The sequence below is a fragment of the Mirounga leonina genome, unplaced genomic scaffold (assembly GCF_011800145.1).
Source record: "Mirounga leonina isolate KUSES-001 unplaced genomic scaffold, KU_Mleo_1.0 Mir_447, whole genome shotgun sequence".
Taxonomy (NCBI): Eukaryota; Metazoa; Chordata; class Mammalia; order Carnivora; family Phocidae; genus Mirounga; species Mirounga leonina.
This window is the reverse complement of record NW_023270757.1, coordinates 7,549,841-7,573,763: the sequence shown is the minus strand read 5'-3', so window position 1 is coordinate 7,573,763 and position 23,923 is coordinate 7,549,841. Positions and strand designations below refer to the sequence as shown.

General features: G+C 39.0%; 1 protein-coding gene across 1 annotated transcript in view; it reads left to right on the top strand.

The window, feature by feature from the left end:
* Positions 1 to 9,551: 9,551 nt before the first annotated feature.
* Positions 9,552 to 23,923, top strand: part of LURAP1L (leucine rich adaptor protein 1 like) — a 52,123-nt gene continuing 37,751 nt past the window's right edge. Inside the window, exon 1 of the mRNA XM_034987985.1 lies at positions 9,552 to 10,816. Coding sequence (XP_034843876.1) covers positions 10,514 to 10,816 — 303 coding nt within the window. The 5' untranslated portion in view covers positions 9,552 to 10,513. The remainder of the gene's footprint in view (positions 10,817 to 23,923) is intronic.

Below are 23,923 nucleotides of genomic sequence, written 5' to 3'. Positions count from 1 at the left end.
TGTACATTTAGAGTTGGCCACAGGGAAAATTATGTAGTACCTGCAGTTATATTTAATGATCCACCACCTCTAAACCTTGTCTCTCTCCCACACATACACAAGCCCAGATACACATAGCCAGAGACTCGTCTCTCCCTACACAGGGCTTCCAACTGAGTCCCTACACTCTAGCTTTGGCTTTGACCCCTTCCCATAATACTGTCTTTTATCTCAGTAACCCTACCCAGTTATTTGCGATCCAACATGGCATAACACAAATCAGGCTAAAGTGTTCCTGAACATTCATGTATTGAATTCTTTTCTAGTTAATATATTTGAAATTGAAAGGTAAAGTTTAAAAAATAAAGAAGTTCAGCAATAGTGCTGTGGAGAAGATAATTTTGCTAGATCATTTATGAAAAATATAGAGGACTCATTTCATAAAAGTCACATGTAGTTTGCTTTGACTATTTTATTCCACGTTGCATCAGGCAATAATTCTGCCCAGTCTTTAGAGTTAGTCTTTGCTCTCTGCTTAAAGGCGTTATTCTAAAATTATATGTGCCACAAACCTCATCATGGGGGAAGTATAACACAAATCTGCCACAAGTTAGCCAGAGAATGATAATATTATGGGCATTATATAGAAATTATATAGGTTTTAATATTTAGTATTCACAAAGGCTCCTTAGAAAATTCCCTACAATGAAGATACAGACATACTCAGTAAATGACGTTTTTACTTCTTAAAACACCCAGGATTCCGCTTCAAAAATATTCTTAATTTCTTTCTTTAGGGTTAAAAAGACCCTACTTGTTATAAATAGTTTGCATAAACAGTTAAGAATAAAATGGAAAGTACTGAAAAGAAATTTTAAAAGCAATATTCTGAGTTATTTTTATAATTAATTAAGGTTAATAGAAATGCATAGACATTAAATTAAAACCCCTCACAATCTCATTCCACAGTATAGCTTCATCATTTGATAATTATACATATATATTTTATAACTAGTATATATATATCTATACATGTATATGCATGCATATGTATATACATATATGTGTATATACAAAATTTTTTTGCTGAAACCTGCATTTTTTAGCTTATTTTTTTCAGTTAACAATATATTGGCAATATTACCCTCTCCACTAAGTATTCTTCTATCACCTCTCTTTTATTGATTGCGGAGTTGTCCAAGCATGGCTATACATAATTTATTTAACTAGTTCCTTATCACCAGACTTTTATGTAGCATCTTCTGCTTGCTTGGTTGTTTTCTCTTTGGATTTTGTATTGAACATAATTATAAATAAATCTTTCCGCATATTGCTGATTACCTTTTTAGAGATAAATTCCTAGAAAATTAATTGCTGAGTCTAATGTATGTCTAATTTTAAAACGTCATCACTGGCCCTCTAAAATGTTACCAATTCACAGATACGCCAACAGGATATTGAATTCACCCCAGATGTAATCACATCAGGTGTTTTGAAATTTGAGGTAAGTTAGTAAAGGAACACTTTGCTTTCTGTTTTTCTTGCAAAGGAGTTGTAACAACCTGCATAGAAATGATCAAAATTCATCTTTTCAGGATCCCACTATTCCCATAAATCATCACTAGCACAAAACCAAAATGGACCGAGAAAATGAGAATGAGAATAAGAGGTGTTTCTGCTCCAAATTTCTACACAGCTGTCAAGTGAAATTGCTGTTTAGCAGTGACCACACCTGTCTGGGTATGCTCTTGCATCTCAGATATTTACGATCACATCTCTTCAACTGACCCCTCAGAGCCAGCATCGACTCACAAACTCAAAACAAACATGAAAGGTTTCTCATAGAACATGATGAAATTTAAGTAGAATTAGCAATGTCCTTAGAACACACACTGAAGTGTTTGAAATACCACAGCCAAAGGTTATTATGGAACTGCGGGTCAGCTACCACGAAATCAGCTCTCACACATGCTTGGATATAGGAAAATCACAAAAAGAGAGAAGAGGTTGCGCAATCACACTTTCAGCCCAGCTGCTTTTTATCTTCTGGAATGGCAGGTTGCGTTGGGCTTTTTCCCCCAGTGAATTTGCCATGCCCTTGGCACTGGGATGGAGCAGTCTCACTGGCCAAAAGGTCATAAACCTTTCTGCCCAGCCCTGATTATTGCACAAACTTTCATACAGCCCCCTTTCGTGACTGCTTTGCTCCCCCATTTCCACTATGTTTTTTAGAACCATCACCTTGTGAACCAAAGAATAAATTTCCACTTCTTCTCAGATCTGGGCTCCACCAAGGGCCAGATTCAGTCTCAAATACCGGCCCCATGCTGAAGGGGAGTGATAATTCACACAAAACCAAAGGCAGAGAATGGGACCTGCCTTCTAGAACATCCTAATGTCCCTTAATGATTTATTGTGAATGAATCCTCCTTGAATGCATTTATCTTTTTTTTGAAAAAAGAAAAACCTCTATTTTATTTTTTATCACTACCTCACTTGCAGTTGAATTTCCCAAAAACATCAGAAGCAGTAACTCAGTGTTGGCTTATCAAAAATATATGTTCTTCAGTGAAAACTCTTAACAGCCCATCTATAAGTATGAAACAATAGGACTTGGGGGCAAAATATAACTCCCTCTCTCTATATATCATATATATAATATATATATAATATATAACATATATAATATATAATATATATAATATAACATATAATATATAATATTATAAAGTTATATAACTATATAACTATAACTATATGAATATATATGTGAATATATAACTATAACTGGCAAACCCCAGGTTTCCCACTTGATGCCAGCAGAACATTAGGCAAGCAGCTTCACTTCTTGGAGCTTCAGATTAATCCCATGAGAGCAGGACCAGTAACATTTGTTTCTCTGGGCTGTTATGAGGATTCAATGATATAAAACATGTAAAGAATCCGTCATAAAATAATGTTTAATACATAACAGGTCCCCTTGTAGCCAGCGTTTTCAGAGTTTTCCCCACTTTATTTTATCACTCTGATTTGTGCTGTTCTGATTTAAAAGTGTTTTTCTGTTTCAAAAGTGTTCTTGCTGATTCATCAAATGGATATAATAACCAGTAACTATCTGCCTTAATATTCTGAGGACATCATTATAGTATTTACCTTTTATATAAGGTGCACATACTCAATATGTCTCTTTATGGTCACAAAAGTATTCTTATGGAGTCATACCTACTTCTGAAAGAAAATCACATTCTCAATCTCTCTCTTCCACTCTCTCTCTCCAATGCAGCAGTGCTAGTTATTAGCTTAAGAAGGCTAACTTTCAACTGTACAGTAATGCTCTTAAGTCATAAGATTAAGATCTGCAATTCTAATAAGGGCAGTTCTTGAGTTTTAATGCCCAAATAATGCTAACTAATTCATGTGTGCCTTTACATAGAATCTTTGTGATCTTTTTAAAATTAAAAAACATATAAAAACTTTCCTTCCTCATTCTCTGCCTCCCAAGACTTCTGAAAGGCAGTTCAACCTTTCCTTCTATACCTATAAAACCAAGAATAAGGAGAAATTAGAAGCCTAACATATGGACAGGAAAGGAGCTATTTATAAGACATCACCAGAAATGGGCATTGATCACGAAGCCATGATATTCAGGTGGGAATCCTACAGCATATTCTATATCTGTCTGTCAAAACCCTTGTGGAAAATCATAGTTCTCTCTATCCTCCTTAGGTACTATCTTCTCTGTGAGTCTTCAACCTTGCTTTCCCCTACCCTCACTGGGGTTATAGTTCAATATGCTTGGCTTCTACGCTGTCTAAAAACTAATACTTCAAGTAAAATCTGTCAGATCTTCTTCAAAGCAAATTCATAAGATTACCTCTAAACCAAGACATAGAAATAGCATATTCCTTTGGGCTTTTCATGTTTGTCTTAATGTTATATATATACAGATATATATATAGAGAGAGAGATAGATAGATAGATAGACAGACAGATAGATAGACAGGGCAATATACATGGCATACACATGTAAAAGTTTCTCCAGTTGGTGACAAACTAGATGATTTTACTTAGTAAAACAGATCCAACCCACCTACAAAATTGTAGGTGAATTAAATGACTATAAACAGTATATATATATATATACACTATATATCATTAGAACCCACCACAAATGCAATTTTAGAAATCATCAGGATATTTGGTGAAAGATATCAAAGGTTGATTATATGAATTATGTCCATGACTATGCCCCTGGATTGCAGGATAAGGGGGTTTCTGTGATCAAAGTTTTCTAGGCTATAAAAACATACTTAAAAAAAAAAAAGCTAACATCTAGTATCATATAACTCACAGGTGATTATTAATAAAGGGGTAAACTAGACTGTCATTTTTAATACATGTCGCCTGATTGAGACAGTCTGTTGTCTATTTCTTCCCTGTGGCTTTAAGCCTTCAAGCCTACCTCTATAGCTCACTGCTAAATATAAGAAGGGTAACAACCAAAAAGAAGACACCAATTCTCTCCTTTTATTCACAGCCTCATGTCTGGGTGAGCCCCCAAGACCGAACACCAGTCCACAATGTTATGAGTTGAATCGTCCCTATGCAGAAAGATATGTTGAAATCCTAACTCTATGCTCCCTCAGAATGTGACTTCATTTGGGAATGGGGTTCTTATTGTTTTAATATGCTAAGTTAAACTATATTGGAGGAGGGGTGGCCTTAACATAATACGACTACTGTCCTTAGGAGAAGAGGAAAATCTGAACTTAGACACAGAGGGAAGACAGCCATGTGAGGACACAATCAGAGGGGAACTACGCTGCCACAAGCCAAGGAACACTTGGGCAACGAAAGCTGGAAGGGGTAAGGCAGGATCCTTCCCTAAGGCTTTCGAGAGAGCTTGGCCCTCTCAACATCTTGATTTTGGACTTCTCATCTCCAGAACTGCATTTCTGTTGTTTTAAGTCACTCAGTTTGTGGTATTTTGTTATGACGGCCCCCAGGAAATGACCACACACACTTTCATGAGTTCCCTAATCTTCCTGCTTCTGACTTTGGAACTCATTTCCCCAAGCATCACTTTGCCCAACCTTTAGACCTTAACCTGCATGCTTTTTCTGACTTTGAATTTTTTGTTTCCTTTCTTAACTGTAATTAATGATCATCCTCCAATATTTTATGAACCAGACATGCACTGGAAGCATCCCATACCAGTTTGCAGGAGCAGATTGTTAAATTTTTAGGAATTTTGCAACTTGATTGCTAGACACAGCCATTATTTCAAAAACTACACCGTACAAGCTTTAAATTAGGTAACTTACTCTAAAACAAAGGCAATAAGTAATCAAAATGCATCACTTCCTAATTATTTGACTACATTTTACTACGATCTGTGCTCTTGAAGCTACTTATGTCTAATGTATCTATATGGTGGGAATACTATTATAATGCTGGACTAGTGCCCATCCTTCCTCAACTCATACTGGAAATTTGAAATCAGCCATGGTGGGAATATTTACACCATGAAAACTGTCAAAAGCTATAAATCAGTTATTTTTATGTTTTCAGAGAGGCAGTTGCAAACAAGTACCAGCACACCATTGAAATAACCTCTCAGTCCATTCCATGAGCCAAACTGGAATGGCTACAGAGGAACTGACCAAGGTTAACTTCACCTAAGAGATCACTTTTCTGAGCCCTGCTCTGCACCTTTCAGTAGGAATTCAGAAAAGCAAGTAAAAGCAAATAAAGGACTCTATTACAAATAATGAAGACAGAGAGATTTGACAGGGATTGTGAAGAGGGGATAAGGCAGACTTAGATGCTGGTGACCTACTTTTAGTATTGTCTACTAAATCTCCCAGGGAAGTGTTTAGCTGTGATTATAAATATTAATTAGATTCCAATCAGGGTACTATTTAAAGGATCTGTGCTCCTTAGGGAGAGACATTTCAGATAGATAGATGATAGATGAATAGATAGATAGATAGATAGATAGATAGATAGATAGATAGATAGATAGATAGACAGATAGATAGACAGGGCAATCTACACGGCACACACATGTAAATGTTTCTCTAGTTGGTAACAAACTAGATGATTTTACTTAGTAAAACAGATCCAACCCACCTACAAAATTATAGGTGAATTAAATGACTATAAACAGGCAGGGTAAAGTCTTCATAGCTTTAGCACATCTCTAATTCTACTCTGTATGGATAGGATCAACATTCTTTAGTTTTGCGATGACATCGTCCTTGTCAAGCAGTTCATCAGATGAACAAAAACATTTATAAGAACAGCAGCTCTACACATTTAAAACACAAATTCAAAGAATCTGATACCCATGAAATAGTTACTTCCTAAAATTCTTAGGCGTAATTTGAGGCTGTGAGCTGCTTGCTATTATTCTGCACTGTGGGAAGTGCAGTCTCAGATTAGAGACTCTGCCCTCGTGCTTGAACTCTCTGCCCGCCGGAGTTGGGAATGCTGCAAACTTTCAACCAGGGCCAGAGGGAAGGTGGAAGGCCTTTCTTCTTTTAACCACAATGCCAGCAGCAGATTAAGCAGTGGCATGACTCATGCCACACAGAGTCTTGCTAAGTCTACTTTTGCTGAAAGTACTGTATCTCATACCAGGAAGCGTTCTAAGGGTGGAATGTGTGAAGTGTGCATCACATCAACTGTTTCTGCGACTGAGGCATTCTTTTCAAACCTGTCATCTGAGTCCAACCATGTTCCTGTTTAATTAGCCACTATGTTTCTTTTTAGTTTTGTTTTGTTTTTTGTAATGATAAGTAAGAGGCTCTCTTGCCTTTTCTGTGAACACAATCCAACTGGGAAGGAAAATCAGTCTCTTATTCTCCATAGTTGAACACTCATGCTTAGATTTCTTATGCATTCTAAATAGAAAAATAAAGGGCAAATCCAGTTCACAGTTGAGGCAGTCAGAAAAGGAAGCAGATAATAAAGTAGTCTGGATCTAAAAAGTTATAGCACAAACAAATAATATAAGAATTATTTTTTATAATTTTACTTTTCAATAGGTTAGTCTTGGGGAAACAGGAGGTGTTTGGAGATGGACAAGAAGGGTAGGAGCAGGGAGGGAATGCTGTTAAGAGTGAGAGCTGGGGAAATAGGAAAAGGTTATTGAGAAGAGTTTTTCCCTATTTCTCTCTGTTCTTCCTCTTTCTTATGTGTGATGACCTCACTCTCACCCCAGGCCCCCATCTTAAACCCACTACTACAAGTTCTTGACAGCTAATTTCTCAAATCAAGATGTGTAATTAACATAAAGGCTAACATACAAGGTTAGCAAGCAGTTAAATCTCTCACACTTTTTTTTTTTTTTTTTAAATGACAGGAGAAGTATTCTCAAGACTCAAAGGTAAAAAACAATAGACCCTTATTTTTTAACATTTTGTGTAAGGAATGTCCTAGACCAGACCATATAAAGCATTAATGACAGAGTTAACACAATCTATAAGAAGGCTAATAACAGTTCTGTGATTCTAATATGTTTTGAAAATTAACATTTTGGCATTCAAAATGTCTCTACTTTATTTTTTAAAGATTTTATTGATTGATTGATTGATTTGAGAGAGAGAGAGAGAAATAGCGTGAGCAGCTCCGGGGGGTGGGCGGGTGGGGATGGGCAGAGGGAGAGGGAGAAGCCATGTCGGGCTTAATCCCAGGACCCTGAGATCGTGACCTGAGCCGAAGGCAGAAACTTAACCAACTGAGCCACCCAGGTGCCCCCAAATGTCTCTACTTTTAAATGACATAAACCATTAAACTGAGAAATTTTGAAAGGCTCAACAAAACAGCTTTTCTTAAAATTTTTGCATTTGTTTTATATTGCACTGGCACAAAGTGTTACTTTACATACAGGCCTTTTTCTTAATGAGACCAGATCTATTTTGTAAACAAGAATCAAAAAGGAGGGTGACTAAGGAAAGAAATTTCATGTTTCATAAACTATAGGAAATATTTGTTTCATAAATTACAAGAAAACTCCAGCCTACCTTTGTGAGTTATCAGATTCTGGTCCTGCTCTTCGTCTTTGAGGGTTTTTATCTATCTGTAAACTGGATCCCGCTGCCTTTCATATTTTGTGGGTCCTTACCAAAGTTTCAATTCCTCCAGTTCCTCCAGTATCTGGCTCTAACTCTCCAAATTAATGTTTTCAATTTTTGTCCCACCCTCCTGCCTTCAAGGTACTGAGAACAAAAAGCTGACCACCCAGATCCTTAAGGGCATTCTAGGTTATCTTGAATCTAACAAAGCCCTGTAAGCTGACGCTGGATACATTGGGGCTTTATTTTTATTTTCTGAGGAGTTTTCTCAGCAGACATTCAAAATGAAAACAAAAAAAACTTTTATATTTTTGAGTTCTCAACTTCAATATCAAGTACTAACTTTACTGTCTGTGACTCACAGCAAAGGAGGTATTCCCTTTTTAGACATTTATACTGATAATTTGACAATACACATTTTTTTTATTGGCCAAGTGCAAGCCAGCTATTGTGTTTGTGAGCTCCTCTTCTCAGCCAGCCCTATGCTGAACTTTGTAAGGGTTTAAAACACACACACACACACACACACACACAACCTGCTCTTGAATGAAATGCAAGCCTTCCATGTTATATGTCACAGAGTAATTCTTATCCAATGAGTTTGTGGTTTTTCCAAATTTAGGACAAAGTATGTTTTATCAGTGAGTTGAGATTTAGCATTGTTCTCCTTCAGTTCTATAAGTGGTTCTTCTAACTTTAAAATGGGCCACTTAATTTACAACTATTTTCTTCATTAATTTCTAAGAGTGAGAAATAACACACAAATTTCTGGCATGTTGATAAGAGAACTTTAGCAATTTTCTCCCTGACATGAAACATTTCATTCTGAAGGCCTATGTTCTCTATCCTTATAATTCTTAGATGAGGCTATACTAAGAACAGACTCTGAAATGTATTTGCCCATGTGCTCAGTATAAAACCTGAGTGATGTTTGGGAATGGAGCTGAGGAAGGAACAAGAACACAAATATTTATTTGTCCCAAAAATAGAGGAGCCCGTATTTTCAAACATTCCAATGGAACCCCAAAATGAGAGTTTACTGAATTGAAAACAGTATCCTCTACTTGAAGATTATTAACACAAATTCAATGTTGAGTCAAACCTATAATCCGTGTAGCTCATCGTAACTTACTTGGTAAAAGTATCTCATAAATTGTATGCTTTAAGTCTCTTCCAAATAGTTAAAAAATATATAGATAAATTATCAAAGACAACTTTTTCACTAGCTCCGTTCAATATTTTTTCTCCATAATGAAAAGTAGCTCAGCAACTTCCCTCCTTTAAAATCCACTCCTACCGCAGTAGTCATATAAATTATTCTGACTATATAATTCTTCACTTCTTGCAGTGAAGTACTGTAACATTTGGTAAGATAATTCATTCTAGCTATACATTCCTACTGAACTTTTGGTGAAATAATTTCATTTTTTACTAGTGTAAAAGTTGGAAAGCCTTCTAAAGCTAGACTTTTGCTTTATAGGAAGATAGGGGGTGGGAAATGACACTACATTTAAAGTCAATCTTCTTCCTCCAACTTCTGTTAACTGTTTTAAAGGTTGTGGCTATCATTGGGCAATTTCGCTGGGAAAACTGAAACTCTAACACCCATATTAGCGTACTTCCAACTAAAGCAGTTCGCCGAACTGGGCTACCAACAGGGTGGGAAATTTTCTGTTGCTCTTCTTTCCTGTGACATACGGTAGAAGGGTTGGCCCTGGTTTGGTCCACCTGCCAGTGGAGTTTAAAGTTTCCAAGGCTCGGAGGAACACAATGACTTGGATCAAACTGCCTAAATGAGAAGAAGGGCATTTCTGCTACAACAAGGAAGCCGTTAAACTCCTGCTAAGCTAACCATCTCTTTTATGCGTCCATGCACACGACCGACCTCCTCTATCACTGACCAGGGATTATTTCTGACAATCCAGAATATTCCGAAAGCTTGGAGACATATGGCTGGAAAATGAAACGACCCTGGAGTGTGGCCACATCATTACTTTGTGTCGCGTGGTACCAGATGGGCAACCAGTGAATGATGCAGAGATGTGAACGGACAGTTTTATAGTGTGAATTTTCCCCCCATAAAGCCAAAGCAGACTTCATTTCCCTCTCTTTTCTTTTGGTTTGTAATACTCGGATTTTGTCCTCTCTGCAGTATCAATTAACTCCGTTTGGCAGTGGGGTAGCCAAAAAGGAAGAGGATGAAGCGATCTCTAAAATCTTAGTAAGTGTCGAAGGAGCCACAGCACCCAGGAAACTGCGGCTGCGAGCCGCCTCGTCCTGCGCGGATTTCAGGGTTGAATAGCGCAAGCGGTTATGGAGCGGACGGTGCACTCCATCCGCCGAGGATAGAGACCCCGGCGCCGGGAGGGGTCCGCTCATTTCGCCGCAGCCTTGGAGGCCGCGGCTGCCTCTCATCCGCTGCGTCTCATTACCATTATCCTCGTTCTTGAAAAGTCATGGAAGACGGCCCGCTGCCAGACCTCAGAGACATCGAGCTGAAGCTGGGGCGCAAAGTACCCGAGAGCCTAGTGCGCTCGCTCCGTGGGGAGGAGCCGGTTCCCCTGGAAAGGGACAGGGACCCCTGCGGGGGGAGCGGCGACGGTGGAGGCGGCTGCAGTGGTAGCAGCAGCAGCTGCAGCTTCCCTCCCTCCTTGTCGTCCTCCTCTTCGTCCTCTCCAACCTCTGGCTCCCCACGTCGTAGCCACTGCAGCGCCCTGGAGAGGCTGGAAACCAAGCTGCACTTCCTCAGGCAAGAAATGGTGAGTGCGGTGCGCCCGCTGTGGGAATGAGGGCCCCGCCGAAAGGTGGGGCGATCGGAAGATGGGCCCGCAGAGACAGGGCGGCTGAGGCTGCAGAGCTGAGAGCGGGGCGCGTGGGAAACGCGGGGTAGGGAAAGCGCGCGTCTGGAGGCTGGTTTACCCCGGACTTTGCTCGGTCAGGGTTTGCCAGGATAGCAGAGCCTGTTTTGCTCTGTGTACTTTGTGATAGCGCCGACTCGGTGCTTCCGACTCTGACCATTTAGCTGCCAGCCCGCAGCCCCCTCCCCCCCTCCCCCGCCCGGGCACCCTGCCCGCCGAGGGTTTGCAGTCACTAAGCCCGTCTGGGGCCTGCTGTGTGCCGTTCACACTTTCGGTTCAAAAGGCGGCTCAGTCCTTTGCACTTAAGCAGAACTACTTCCTGGTTTGCCGAGAGGTGGCGAGGCAGGGTCCCTGCCAGCGAGCCTTCCTAGCTCACTCTTCCACCACTACCGCCCCCGCCCCTTGGTGCAGCCGCCGCAGCTGTTCCGAGGCCACTCTTAGGCTGATTCTCCACAGCTGGTTCTGAAAACAATGGCCCACTCGTCCTTGAGGTCCTTAGGAATAGCTGGTTTCACTGTTTTGATCCTAGCGAGCAGGTGACCCCCAGGCCCAGGGATTTGCTAATGACCGCTTCCTACCCTTCCCCCCTCAGTCCTCAATCTGCAATTGTTTTCTGTGTCGCTGGTAAACATTACCTTAAGGGTAGGACAATGAGACTGGTACAGGGTCTGAGAATCCTTGTTATTCCGGATGTACTTAAACGGAAAAACTTATTTACCGGCCATGAGTTCTGGGGCAAGTCACTTGGCCTCTGTGAACCTCAGTTTATTTGCACAGTGAAGTAGGGGGAGGAAATAATTCCTTCCTAAATCCTTTGAAGAAACTAACCACAAAGCACCAGGATTTTCAACCGGCCTGGAGCAGAGGAAAGTTGCAAGGGTGGTCCCAGTCAACCCAGAGGATGGTGAGGATTTTCTCCATACTAAAGGATCCTGTCTACTAGGGTTTTGCATTAAAAAGAAGGAACCAGAGGTGTTTCCCTAGTTCCCCTCTTTCTGCATTTGGAACACTTGGGAGGTAATAAATTCCACAGCATAATCTTGGCAAATATGTAAGTGTAAAAAACCGGCCTTCAGTGATCATGTCCTGTGTTCAGAATTTTCACTGTGTTATCTACGTAAAGGTCCCAGGATATCACCCTAAAAAACCTATCTCAAGATCTTTAAAGTTGGTCTACCTAAGGACTTTAGTTTTATATCTCGGATCTATTTTCTTCCTACTTGGAATGTTCAGATGTTGAAGGCAAATTACACACACAGCACCTCTATATGTATGGGTGTATATATATGTGCACATGTGCATTTGTGTGTATATATTCATGCACCGTGTATATTGCAAATTATTTTATTCATGTTTCACTGTCTAAATACACACAGGTTATATATCTTAGTTATTCAAAAAGTACTTATTAAGCATTTACTATGGGTGCTGAAAATACAAAATGAAAAAGGCAAGAAGTTTGTCTAGGGCTCTCAAGTCTCTTGCACTCATTTGCCAGTTATTATTTGTAGTAAATCAAACCAAGTGTGTTGAAGAACTCCATGGGGGGGGGGGTGGAAACTGGTTCTTTTCAACTAAGGACACTTTCTAGACTTATCTGTTTTTCTTAATGAAAATATCATAGACGTAATAAAACTCTGTCTCCCCTAGCCAGATCTTGCTGTGTGTGATTAGGATATATTAATAAATACATTTATCTTATTTTATTTTTATTTATTTGAGAGAGAGAATGAGATAGAGAGAGAGAGCATGAGAGGGGGGAGGGTCAGAGGGAGAAGCAGACCCCCTGCCGAGCAGGGAGCCTGATACGGTACTCTATCCTGGGACTCCAGGATCATGACCTGAGCCGAAGGCAGTCGCTTAACCAACTGAGCCACCCAGGCGCCCTAAATACATTTTTAAAAAACAAACAGAAACCCCAACAATAGCAGCCACAAATTGCTAAATTGACTGTTTGTTATATCTTCTGTATGAAGCATCAGTAGCTCCAGGAGAATTTATGCCAGAACAGATGTTTTGTATTACAACTTTGTGCTCCAATGAAGGTCTCCAGGAAGAAAATAAGAACATTAGCCATGAGACATTAGAGAAGAGATGAAGACAGGTATATTCCCCTGCCAGTGAGACCCATTTACCCCATTTTACACAACTCTTTTGGGTGCTAAAACCCCCAGCTTCAGCATGACTGGGAAGCAACAGATTTGTTTTTATGTAGACTTGGCAGTTTTGTTATAAACACTGAACAGATGCAGTTCTTCCTGTCCCCTCCTCGGCTCCCCATGCAGAGAAGTAAGAGAACCAGAGTGGAATAGGACTTCTTCATTGTGATTTTCCTATTCTTCTCTGCCCTGTACTATGGGCACTGAGTTAACCTCCTTTGTATTATGCATGACCCCACATTTCATGCTTATTACTTTTAGTTGTCCACAGATTGTTCTTCTGGATTGTCTGGAATTACCAGGCTTTGGGCCTGCCCTCGGAACTCCTTCCTAAGAAACACCTGAGCCAGGCACAAACCTTTCTAGAGACTTCCAGGAATTAAGCCTTCCTTCTTTTCCTCTGAGATAGATGTGTACACCATTGACACAGGATTGCATAGACTTGCAGGGAGGCAGTCTTAACACAAACTTCTTTACATACACACGATTTCATCATTGTCTCTCATCTCCTTTTATGCCTTCATGGAGAATTCCCTTCACTTTTTTTTTTCTCCCCCTCCCTACTATCTTCTTCTTCTTCTTCTTCTTCTTTTTTTTTTTTTTTTTTTTTAACATAATGTATTATTTGTTTCAGAGGTACAGGTCTGTGATTCATCAGTCTTACACAGTTCACAGCACTCACCATAGCATATACCCTCCCCTATGTCTATCACCCTGCCACCCCATCCCACCCACCCCTTCACTCTTATTTGTGATGTTACAATCAGTGCTCTTAGAGATCTGAGAGATGCAGTTGTAAAAAAGGCAACTTGAAAGAGATTGAAGAGGGGGGAGAAACTGTTGCCAGACTTCTTAATGGTGAAACCCTTATTAACAACATAAATAGCACCACACATAATAAAGCTTGTGGGAGGGAAAATATTAGAAAAGAAAATTTGCAGGCATGCATTTGGTACAGGAGGCCAATTTAAGGTAATGATCAAGCGCCCGGCTAGCTCAGTCGGTAGAGCATGAGACTCTTAAGGTAATGATCAGGATGTTTGGGGGAGGAGGCAGATTTTCCCAATATGTAAGCATTTTTATTGTGAATTTAGAGATAAGGAAATTTGATAATACAATAACCAGATGCAGAGATGTACATATGAAATTTATAATGAAATTGGAAAGAGATGTCAGGCCTCTTGTGCAAAGTCTGCCCAGTACGTGTTCACTACTTTTCTGTTCAGAGTGTTTTAATAATTGTCATCATTTGAGTCTAAAGTCATACTGGGAAAGAGGAAGTATTTTCATCTACGTTTTGCAAATGAGATCATTGTGGCTTAGCTGGCCACGGTCACGCAGCTAATTAGTGAATAGAATCACAACTTGAACTCTTATCTGACTCCCTGTACTGTACTTTCCCCCTCATTCCAGTCTGCATATGAGCTGTGATAGCTCAGCACCCCCTAGAGTACTAAGGGACGAAGAAAAGAAGTCCTCAGGATGCATGTGAGGGGTTGTTTCAGATATAGGTTCGTTCAATAATCAGTGATTTATTGAGTACCTACCATGTGCCAGATCTATCTCCAGACCTTGGTAATATACAACAAAATGGCTACTTTAAAAGTCAATTTTTTTATCCCATGTTCCCAATAGCTTTCATCCATGCAAAGACTCCTTTTACAAATGTTCTTAAGAATGGGACTTTCAGCATTGCTTATGAAAAATTACTCTAAGTTTTCTAATATCTCCAAAATATATCCAAAATATCCAAATATTTTCCAATAAATGTAAATAATCTCTGTCAAAAACATTTAGTAATAATTTTACACTGCACTTTTACAAGATGTTCAAAGAGTTTTACTGTTATCTGTATATCTGTGAAAATTATTTTCATCAGTTTTTGTCTGAGAGAAATTTCAAATTTGCCTAAGACAGAGACAATCGCTAAAGAATCAAAATCTGGAATTGGAAGGGGTCTAATGCACCCTCTCTAGTTTGCCTTCCCAGATAATTATTGTTCAAAAAATCAAAGAGTAGTTTGGAATGCAGTATATACTACCTGTTGATGCCATATTGTGGTTCCAATCAGTTCTGTATTATGTCGGGATGATTACTAATCTTTAGGTAATACAATGCCAGTATGAAAACTACCATGGAAATACTATGTTCTGATTTCCATATTTTTGGCAGCTATTTGCACAGAAGCTGTATAATATATCTAATAGAATAAACAATCTCAAGCTAGTTAATCATCCTTTCTTACTATTAATGCATTCAAATACCCCACCCAGTTCCTCAACTCTTGCTTTAAAAAAGTTTTCTAGGCCATTCCCAAGATGAGACACAAACACACATACCCTCAGACATGTCCGTATATGATACTAACAACATAAATCAAAATGTCACAGTTTTTATGAGTGGTAGATTTATACTTGGTTTTTGGTACTTTCTCTCATTGATCTTTTCTATATTTTGCCCCCATGTTAAATGGCTTGCTGACTTTGTAATAAAAATAAAAGTTATTTTAAATTCCCTCAAAAAATAATTTTAACTTCACAGTTGCTTTGGATATGCTTCAGAATAGGCTAGGAGATTTCTATCACTTGTTCTATCATTCATTCATTTTTCATAACTAGATAGTTTCAATAATATTTTTGCTATTTTATCATTTAGTGATTTCTTTTTAAGTTGGACAAAAATCTAAGAAAAACCCTTAGGCATATAATTGAGAAGCTATAAAGCGGAAAGTACCTTCTTTGATGAGTTCACAAGATAGTGGAAAAGATAAAATGGGAATATAATTTGGCCAGAGAAAGATTGCAAACTAACACGTCAGCAGGTGCGCAATGTCATAGCAGAGATCAGACATCAGTGTTGAGACGAACAGGTAAAGCTGAGGAAATTTTTGACAGCGCCCTGGACAAGGACTTAAAAGTGCTGATAATGATGCAAAGTAGGAGCTTAATATTAGTGATAAAGACATCAAGGAGATGAGGAAACGGATTCCTAATAATGGTTTCTTCTGTTATTACACACATGGAGTGTTATTATGCTTACTTAAATCTGACAAAAATCTTGTTGAAACAGGTTTCCTTGCACAGTGGCTCAAGAATTGGGGGTAGTGCACACAAAGGTAGTAATGTCATTTTGCTAGAAGCACAGAGACACAATTTAAGAATTTATACCTAACTTGAAAACAGTGACATTTCCAAAACCTTATGGAGCCCTGCCCTGTACCTAGGAATGTACATTGAACTATCGTATCGGTACATACTTGAAGAACACTTCTTGACCAAAAAGAATTCCCTTCCAGTCCAGTCAAGTTGCACAACCATGCTGGCCTGATCTTGAGAGGCCACAAATATTGTGAGATTTTTTTAGACTGATTATGTTCATTTCCATGACAGCACAAAAAAACATTATCTTTAACCTTCCATTTTGTAGTTAATAAATCGCAATTAAACGAATTTGTCACATGTTAGGACTTTAGGGTTTGTTTGTTTGTTTGTTTGTTTGTTTTTAATACTACTTCGGAAACTGGGATTTATGGCTAGAGTCTCTGGAGTCCCTGAGAACTTGTTATTTTTTGTTGTTGTTGTTTTTCTTTGAAGGATGGTCCTTTTGTTCTTCTTTAAAGGTTATTCTTCACCACTCAAGGGGCAGGCTTCTGGTTTGGTGGAACCTTCATGGGTTTGGAGCTAGACAAGCTGAGATTCCAGTCAGGTCTAGAGCAAGTCAAGATACAAACCACCAGGGCCCGGTGACCCCTCCCTATGGAGACTCTTAGCCCACCTTCCTGACAGGAGGCCTACCTGGCTCTCAGTGGCCCTCTTTCTAATCTTGGCTCCTTCACTCCCCACTGTCTGGCATTGAGCAAGTTATATAACTGCTCTAGGACTCAGCTTTCTTGTTAACATAGGGATACAAGCATCTCTATTAAGGCATTGTAAGCATTCAGTGAAATTATATAAGAAAATCGACTATTACATGGGCATTCAGAAATAATAAGGACAATGGCAATAAGAGGTGTTATGTCAATGACATGGCTGTTCTTTGATCTTACACGAGTAGCCACAGATGGGCAATGTGGTTTTGGGACTGATTCAGATTTTTTTTTTTTTTAAGATTTTATTTATTTATTTGAGACAGAGAGAATGAGAGAGAGAGAGCACATGAGAGGGGGGAGGGTCAGAGGGAGAAGCAGGCTCCCTGCCGAGCAGAGAGCCCGATGCGGGACTCAATCCAGGGACTCCAGGATCATGACCTGAGCCGAAAGCAGTCGCTTAACCAGCTGAGCCACCCAGGCACCCGGGACTGATTCAGATTTAAGCATTTCCTCTACTTGACTATCCTGGCACCTCCCGTGTGATCACATGTTCTACAGAGATTATGTTTCTATACAAAAGTAAAAAAGAAATATTCATGGGCTTTGCCTAGCTTTAGTGCAACTGGAAATCTTGATTTTGATTTCAGGCTTCGCATTTATGAAACAGATACTATGAGCTAAGCATTCTGCAGAGTATAGTAGCCTAGATTAAAGAGCTGTGGAACCAAATTTTTGGTTTAGCCTAGGAAGTCTGCCAACTGAGACTAGTATTTAGGTGTTTTTTTTTTTTTTTTACAAAGAAAGCTTTCTATGGGAAAAGCACTATGTTAGTTAAACATTTCAGTGCATTACCCTACTGAAACCTTAAAATAATCTTAACTAAATATAATTTTAATATCTCCTTTATAGATAAAACATTGCAGGATTGTTAATGCTCAAGACTACCTACACAGTAAGGGGATGAGCAAAGTTGAAGTCAGAATCTGAGCTTTCAACCATGACTGTACAATTACTTCTCACGCTTTAGAATATCTTGATGCACATGTTGACACCCAAGATTAAAGGTATATATCTGCTCTTCCAGATTTTCAAAACGTTAAACATGTTAAACTGTATGTTTATTTACTATAAACCCTCCAGGAGGAAAAGGATCTAAAGACAATCTCTGTCTTAGGAACACTCAAGATGTGAATGAACGTATCCAAAAGTCACCTGGTCCCCAGCAACTGTACCCTTTCTTTTTAGCCACTGTCATCAAGATCTTCATAAATACTGGCCGCCTGGGTGGCTCAGTCGTTAAGTGTCTGCCTTCAGCTCAGGTCATGATCCCGGGGTCCTGGGATCAAGCCCGGCTCCCCGCTCAGCGGGAAGCCTTCTTCTCCCTCTCCCACTCCCCTGCTTGTGTTCCTTCTCTCGCTTTGTCTCTGTCAGATAAAAATAAAAATAATAATAATAATAATAATAAAGATCTTCATAAATACTTTTTCCCACTCCACAAAAGCTGCTGATGGATTCTCTGCCCAGACCGGCTCAAGGCTCAGAACTCAGTACTGGAGCTCAGTAGTGTTCATGACCCAGAGTTTTATAAGCTTGCAACTGGTAGCATTTTGTTCCCTGAGAAATTCTGTTCCAGATAAGCTTGGAACTTAGATAACTCATAGAACTAGAAAACTGGGAATCTGACACCATCTTGTATCCATTTTAACAGCACCTTCAAGTTGCTGTTCTTCTAACAAAAGCTCTATTATCTCATTTTTCGGTTCTGATACCAGTTGCATAGTACTGTGCTGGGACTTCCCAGATTGTGTGGTTGAAATACATTGATTCAAATTGAGCCCAATGTAAATTGTATTTCTCGAATTCACAAAAAAAGTTAAATTTTCAAACATACATTTCAAACATCTCAGTCTAAGCATTAAAAATAAAATCTGAATAATTCATTTTTTTAAAAAATTTTATTTATTTATTTGACAGAGAGAGAGAGACAGCTAGAGAGGGAACACAAGCAGGGGGAGTGGGAGAGGGAGAAGCAGGCTTCCCGCGGAGCAGGGAGCCCGATGCAGGACTTGATCCCAGGACCCCGGGATCATGACCTGAGCCGAAGGCAGACGCTTAACTGACTGAGCCACCCAGGCGCCCCTAACTCATTTTTTAAAGGGATTAAGCAAGGGCACCTGGGTGGCTCAGTTGTTAAGCGTCTGCCTTCGGCTCAGGTCATGATCCTGGGGTCCTGGGGTCAAGCCCCGCATCGGGCTCCCTGCTTCTCTCTCTCCCACTCCCCCTGCTTGTGTTCCCTCTCTCTGTCAAATAAATAAATAAAATCTTTAAAAAAAAATAAAGGAATTAAACATTGAGCTAGATTTTTATACATAGCTATTATTTTGTTCATCTTACAGATAAGAAAACTATGGCTTATAGGGGTTAGATAATTTGACTAAGTCTCTGTAAGTGGTTTCCCAACTATTCATTCAAACAACAACTTCTGTGAGCCTGGCTATATGCTGGATCCAATTCACTCCCAAACCGTACTACATGGACATATCATGGGGCATACCCAGTTATTATGAATGAACATTTTTACAGTAATTTCATCACACTTACCAATGGATCTTTTGGTATTCCTTTAAAAACGTTATTGTTTTCTTTTTGGAAGTTAAACATATGCTTTCTCATTATAAAACTTCCAGAAATGTAGACCTATTATAAAAAGAAAAGCAAAAGTCCCCCTTCACCTACCCCTGACACCACACCTGCTCCATATTACTCTGTACCCCAAAGGAATCATTTGCTGACAGTTTGGTGTGAATCCTGTGAGGTCTTTTGCTGCATTTTGCTGGCCTATATATGGCACATACACATTTACGTAAATTGGGCATGTTTGGATTTCATTTTCCTTATTTTACACAATAACATTTTATTTGTTACCTGACAATTATTAGATTGTCATGCCAGTTAGTATCCTAAACAGTTTTCATGTATTACTTCTTTCTCCCTCCTCACCCACCTATGACCTAGGCACTATGGGATGTTGGGTTATATAAACAGATTCCTGATATATCTTGAGAAATGTTTACCTAGTCCATTTTTATCTTATTCTGTACTTTTCCTATGTGCAGCCTAATTAGTTACCAATAAAAAAGAAAGGTGATTACTTCACTTTTCATAATAAGAGATTGTCCAACTTTTAACAGTTCTTTTAGAAAGTAAATTCTGTTCACAAATATTGGACTTAATCAGACCATTCTTCAATTCAAGAAATAACTAAGTCTTCAAATTGGAATATGCTCTTCCTCAATCACATACCACTTTAACATAATCTTCTTATTCAGTTTTTTTTTTTCTGGTAATAATAATATAAATAAAAACGGAAAGTTGGACCAAAAGGCTAACATGTCACAAGGTGATCCATTCCATGTGGAGAAGGCAGAATGGCACCCCACGGATTTAGTGTGCCTTCAGTCTTCATGGCTCAAAAACATCTTAGATTTTCAGATTTGGGAATGCTCATGATAACAAAACAGCTTCTGTTCCTAGAGATTAAGACGTAATCAGATTGTTTGAGCTTTCAATTAAAGAAATATTGTCTTTCAAATTGACTCTTACAAGAAAGCGATGTATAAAAGTAGAACTATAATATATCACTGACGAATAAGTCCTCTCTCTGTGGGTCTATGCAGTGGGAAGCTAGAAGACTGGAGAAGCAAAGAATCAGGACAGGAGTGAGATGAGAATGTGATGGTGTCGTGGTTCTCCTGGACCCAGCGCTTCATTTGGCAGCTTCCGGACAGCGTCCTCTTTTAACTGCCTTGGTTGCGTTGACCAGCATGGCCATTGCAGTTCAGCCTATGTTCTGATACATTTTATTATTCAAAATGTTAATTCCTTTCAATCAGGAGAGAGTCATATTGGACTGATTTTAGGGGTGAGTTCTCAACCTGACCTCTGATGTCTTATAATTGACTTCAGATTTTTAGAGGATAATCATTTCCTTCATTTCTAAGTTCTAGGTGGCATGTCACATTCACAGGCGTGTCCCCACCCCTCTACCATCAGCATAGCATTGCTTTTGTAGAATAATTTTTATTTATTTATTTTTAAAGATTTTATTTATTTGAGAGTGAGAGAGAGAGGGAGCATGAGCGGGTGTGGGGGGGTGGGCAGAGGGAGAAGCAGGGAGCCTGACATGGGACTTGAACCCAGGACCCCGGGATCATGATCTGAGCCAAAGGCAGGCACTTAACCCACAGCCACCCGGGTGCCCTGTAGAATTATTTTGAATTAAAACATTTTTGCTAGATAATATGGCTTGCTCATGTGTGAACTAAAAATTATTAGCATTACTACTTTTTCTTTAAGATTGGTTGATTGATTGATTTAATAGAGAGAGCTAGCACAGGCAGGGGGAGTGGCAGAAGGAGAAGCACCCTCCCCATGGAGCAGGGAGCCAGATGCGGGACTCGATCCCAGGACCCTGTGATCATGACCTGAGCCAAAAGCAGATGCTTAACCAACTGAGCCACCCAGGCACCCCAGCATTACTACTTGTAATTAAAATTATGGAATGTTCTGGGGCGCCTGGGTGGCTCAGTTGGTTAAGCGACTGCCTTTGGCTCAGGTCATGATCCTGGAGTCCCGGGATCAAGTCCTGCATCCGGCTCCCTGCTCAGCAGGGAGTCTGCTTCTCCCTCTGACCCTCCCCCCTCTCATGTGCTCTCTCTCTCCTCTCATCCTCTCTCTCAAATAAATAAATAAAATCTTTTAAAAAAAATTATGGAATGTTCTTTTTTTCCTTTGTATTTTAAATTAGGCCACCTGAAGTGAGCTAGAATTAAGTCTTTGACTTTCCATATATTTGATGAGCAGAATAAAATTATTGCTATGTTAATACCCAACCATCAGTAAATTCATAAAAATATTGTAATACCAGCATCCCAAACAGTGAGCTATGTCTGTTACAACTCTGATTTCTGGCACAGGCTATTATTCTAACAGGTTCCCTGATCTTCTTCTGTTGCAAAACTTGTCTACATCATTGTTGTTTTTGTGTCAACTAAACAAAGCTTGAGATCAAAGTTGAAAAGGAAATTTCTCTCCTCATGGTGATGAAGTTCAACTTTCAAGGCTGCTTAATTCAGAGAGCTACCTCCCCTTTGCCAATTTTCACTCCCTAAAGATGACCACTATGAATATTTTATGTATCCTAAAAATTTTCTCAACATATGCAAGCATACCTAGAGTTTCTTTAATACCTTTAGCTGTAACTATAGACATATATTTGGAAAATGTGTGTAGAATTTTAAAATTGAGACTCTTAGGAGCTCATGTTGCAGCTAGTTTTCTAGATACAGCATTGGTATATATATATATATATATGTACTATATATGATACATTGATATATCTATGTACTATATATGATATATATATATATATAATATGTATGTATACACACACACACACACTGCTTGAAAGCACAATTTACTGTGCTGCCACTTTGGACAGATTACTGGCAAAGACAGAAGTTAGAGTTACTCTATTTGTATAAAAAGATGGCTGTTGATGAGGTAGAGGCAAAGTCAATAATCTCTAGAAATAGAAGAGAGCATCGTAGCATCCTAGAGTGGGAAGAAACTTCAGAGGTCCTCTGGACCAATTCCAGATGTCCTCCTAGCTAGCTGATCATGCATCCTTTGCTTAAATTTCCTCAGTAGTGCGTCCTTCACTGGATCCCAAGGCAGAACATTCCATTTTCAGACATGTCTATTCATTTATATTTGTTAATTGACAATTCCAGTTATTCATCAAAAGACACACTCTATAATCATTCACCATGGGGAGAAATGCTCCAGCATGTCTGCCTACAAGCCATGGATTTATAATTTAAGATGAAAGCTCTATCAGGTATGAAGTACAACAAAAGGTCAGTGGATTTCTCATAGGTTTATATGCATGTGGCTAAAATAAAAGACTTTCTTGCCTTTCTTGCAAAATGAAAAAACAGCAATGCAGAGCACTGGTGAGGCAGGAGAGAAATGGGACTCTCTTGCATGGCAGGTGGGAGTGGATGTTGAAGGAACCTTTAGAGGTAAACTTGACGCCATATTAAAAGAAGAAGAAAACAGATTCTTCTTGACATGGCAGTTCTGATGCCTGTAATACTTAGGATAGATATAGAAATCTACTGCAAGGAAACAATGAATTTGTACAAAAATATAATTTAAGTTTATACATTTGGTATTATGTATGACTGAAAAAACTGGAATAATCTGAATGACAAATAATGACAGGTTATTTATGTGCGAATGATAGAACTTTTTGTAGCTTCAAAATTATGTTGCAAAAATATTTACGGAAGAGAGAAAATGGTTATGGATATATTCACATATGGAACAAAAGGCTGAAATAAAAAATAACACAGTGTTAACAGTGGTATCATACGATAGTAGGGTTATACGTGGCTTTTTCTGTTTCTCTGTTGAGATCTTTTGTTTTATCCAGTTTCTCTGCACGAAGTATATATTGTGTTTTGATAAGAAAAAAATTATAGTTAGATTGAACTTTTTAAAAACTAAAAGTCAAAGAGTATGGGCCTTAGAATAAGGTAGAGCTGAATTCAAGGAATCACAGATCTTCCTTTAACCAGCTATGTGTCTTTAAGCACATAATAAGTTTAATATATGTAAACTAGCTGGGATTCTGCCTGCTAAATAGTAGGCACTTGTTAAACATTGATTTTTTTTTTGTCCTTCCATTTGATTAATGACTTAACTCTTTGATTCTTTTAGGAAAGGATGAGACTAGAATTTTTCCTGCTATTCATCATTCTTTTTCTTCCTTTTATTCTCTTTCATAGAAGAAGGAACATGGCAATATGTAAAATATCTTCTTATCTTGCATATACTACATCCGAGTTGCTAAATTTGGCATTAGTTATTCCTGCACAGAAATAATACCCAGAATGATTAGTGCCCATGTAAGAACCAGCCACTTCAAACTCTGAAACATCCTCTCTGCAGAGTAAGGTGAATTACTAACCAACTGAT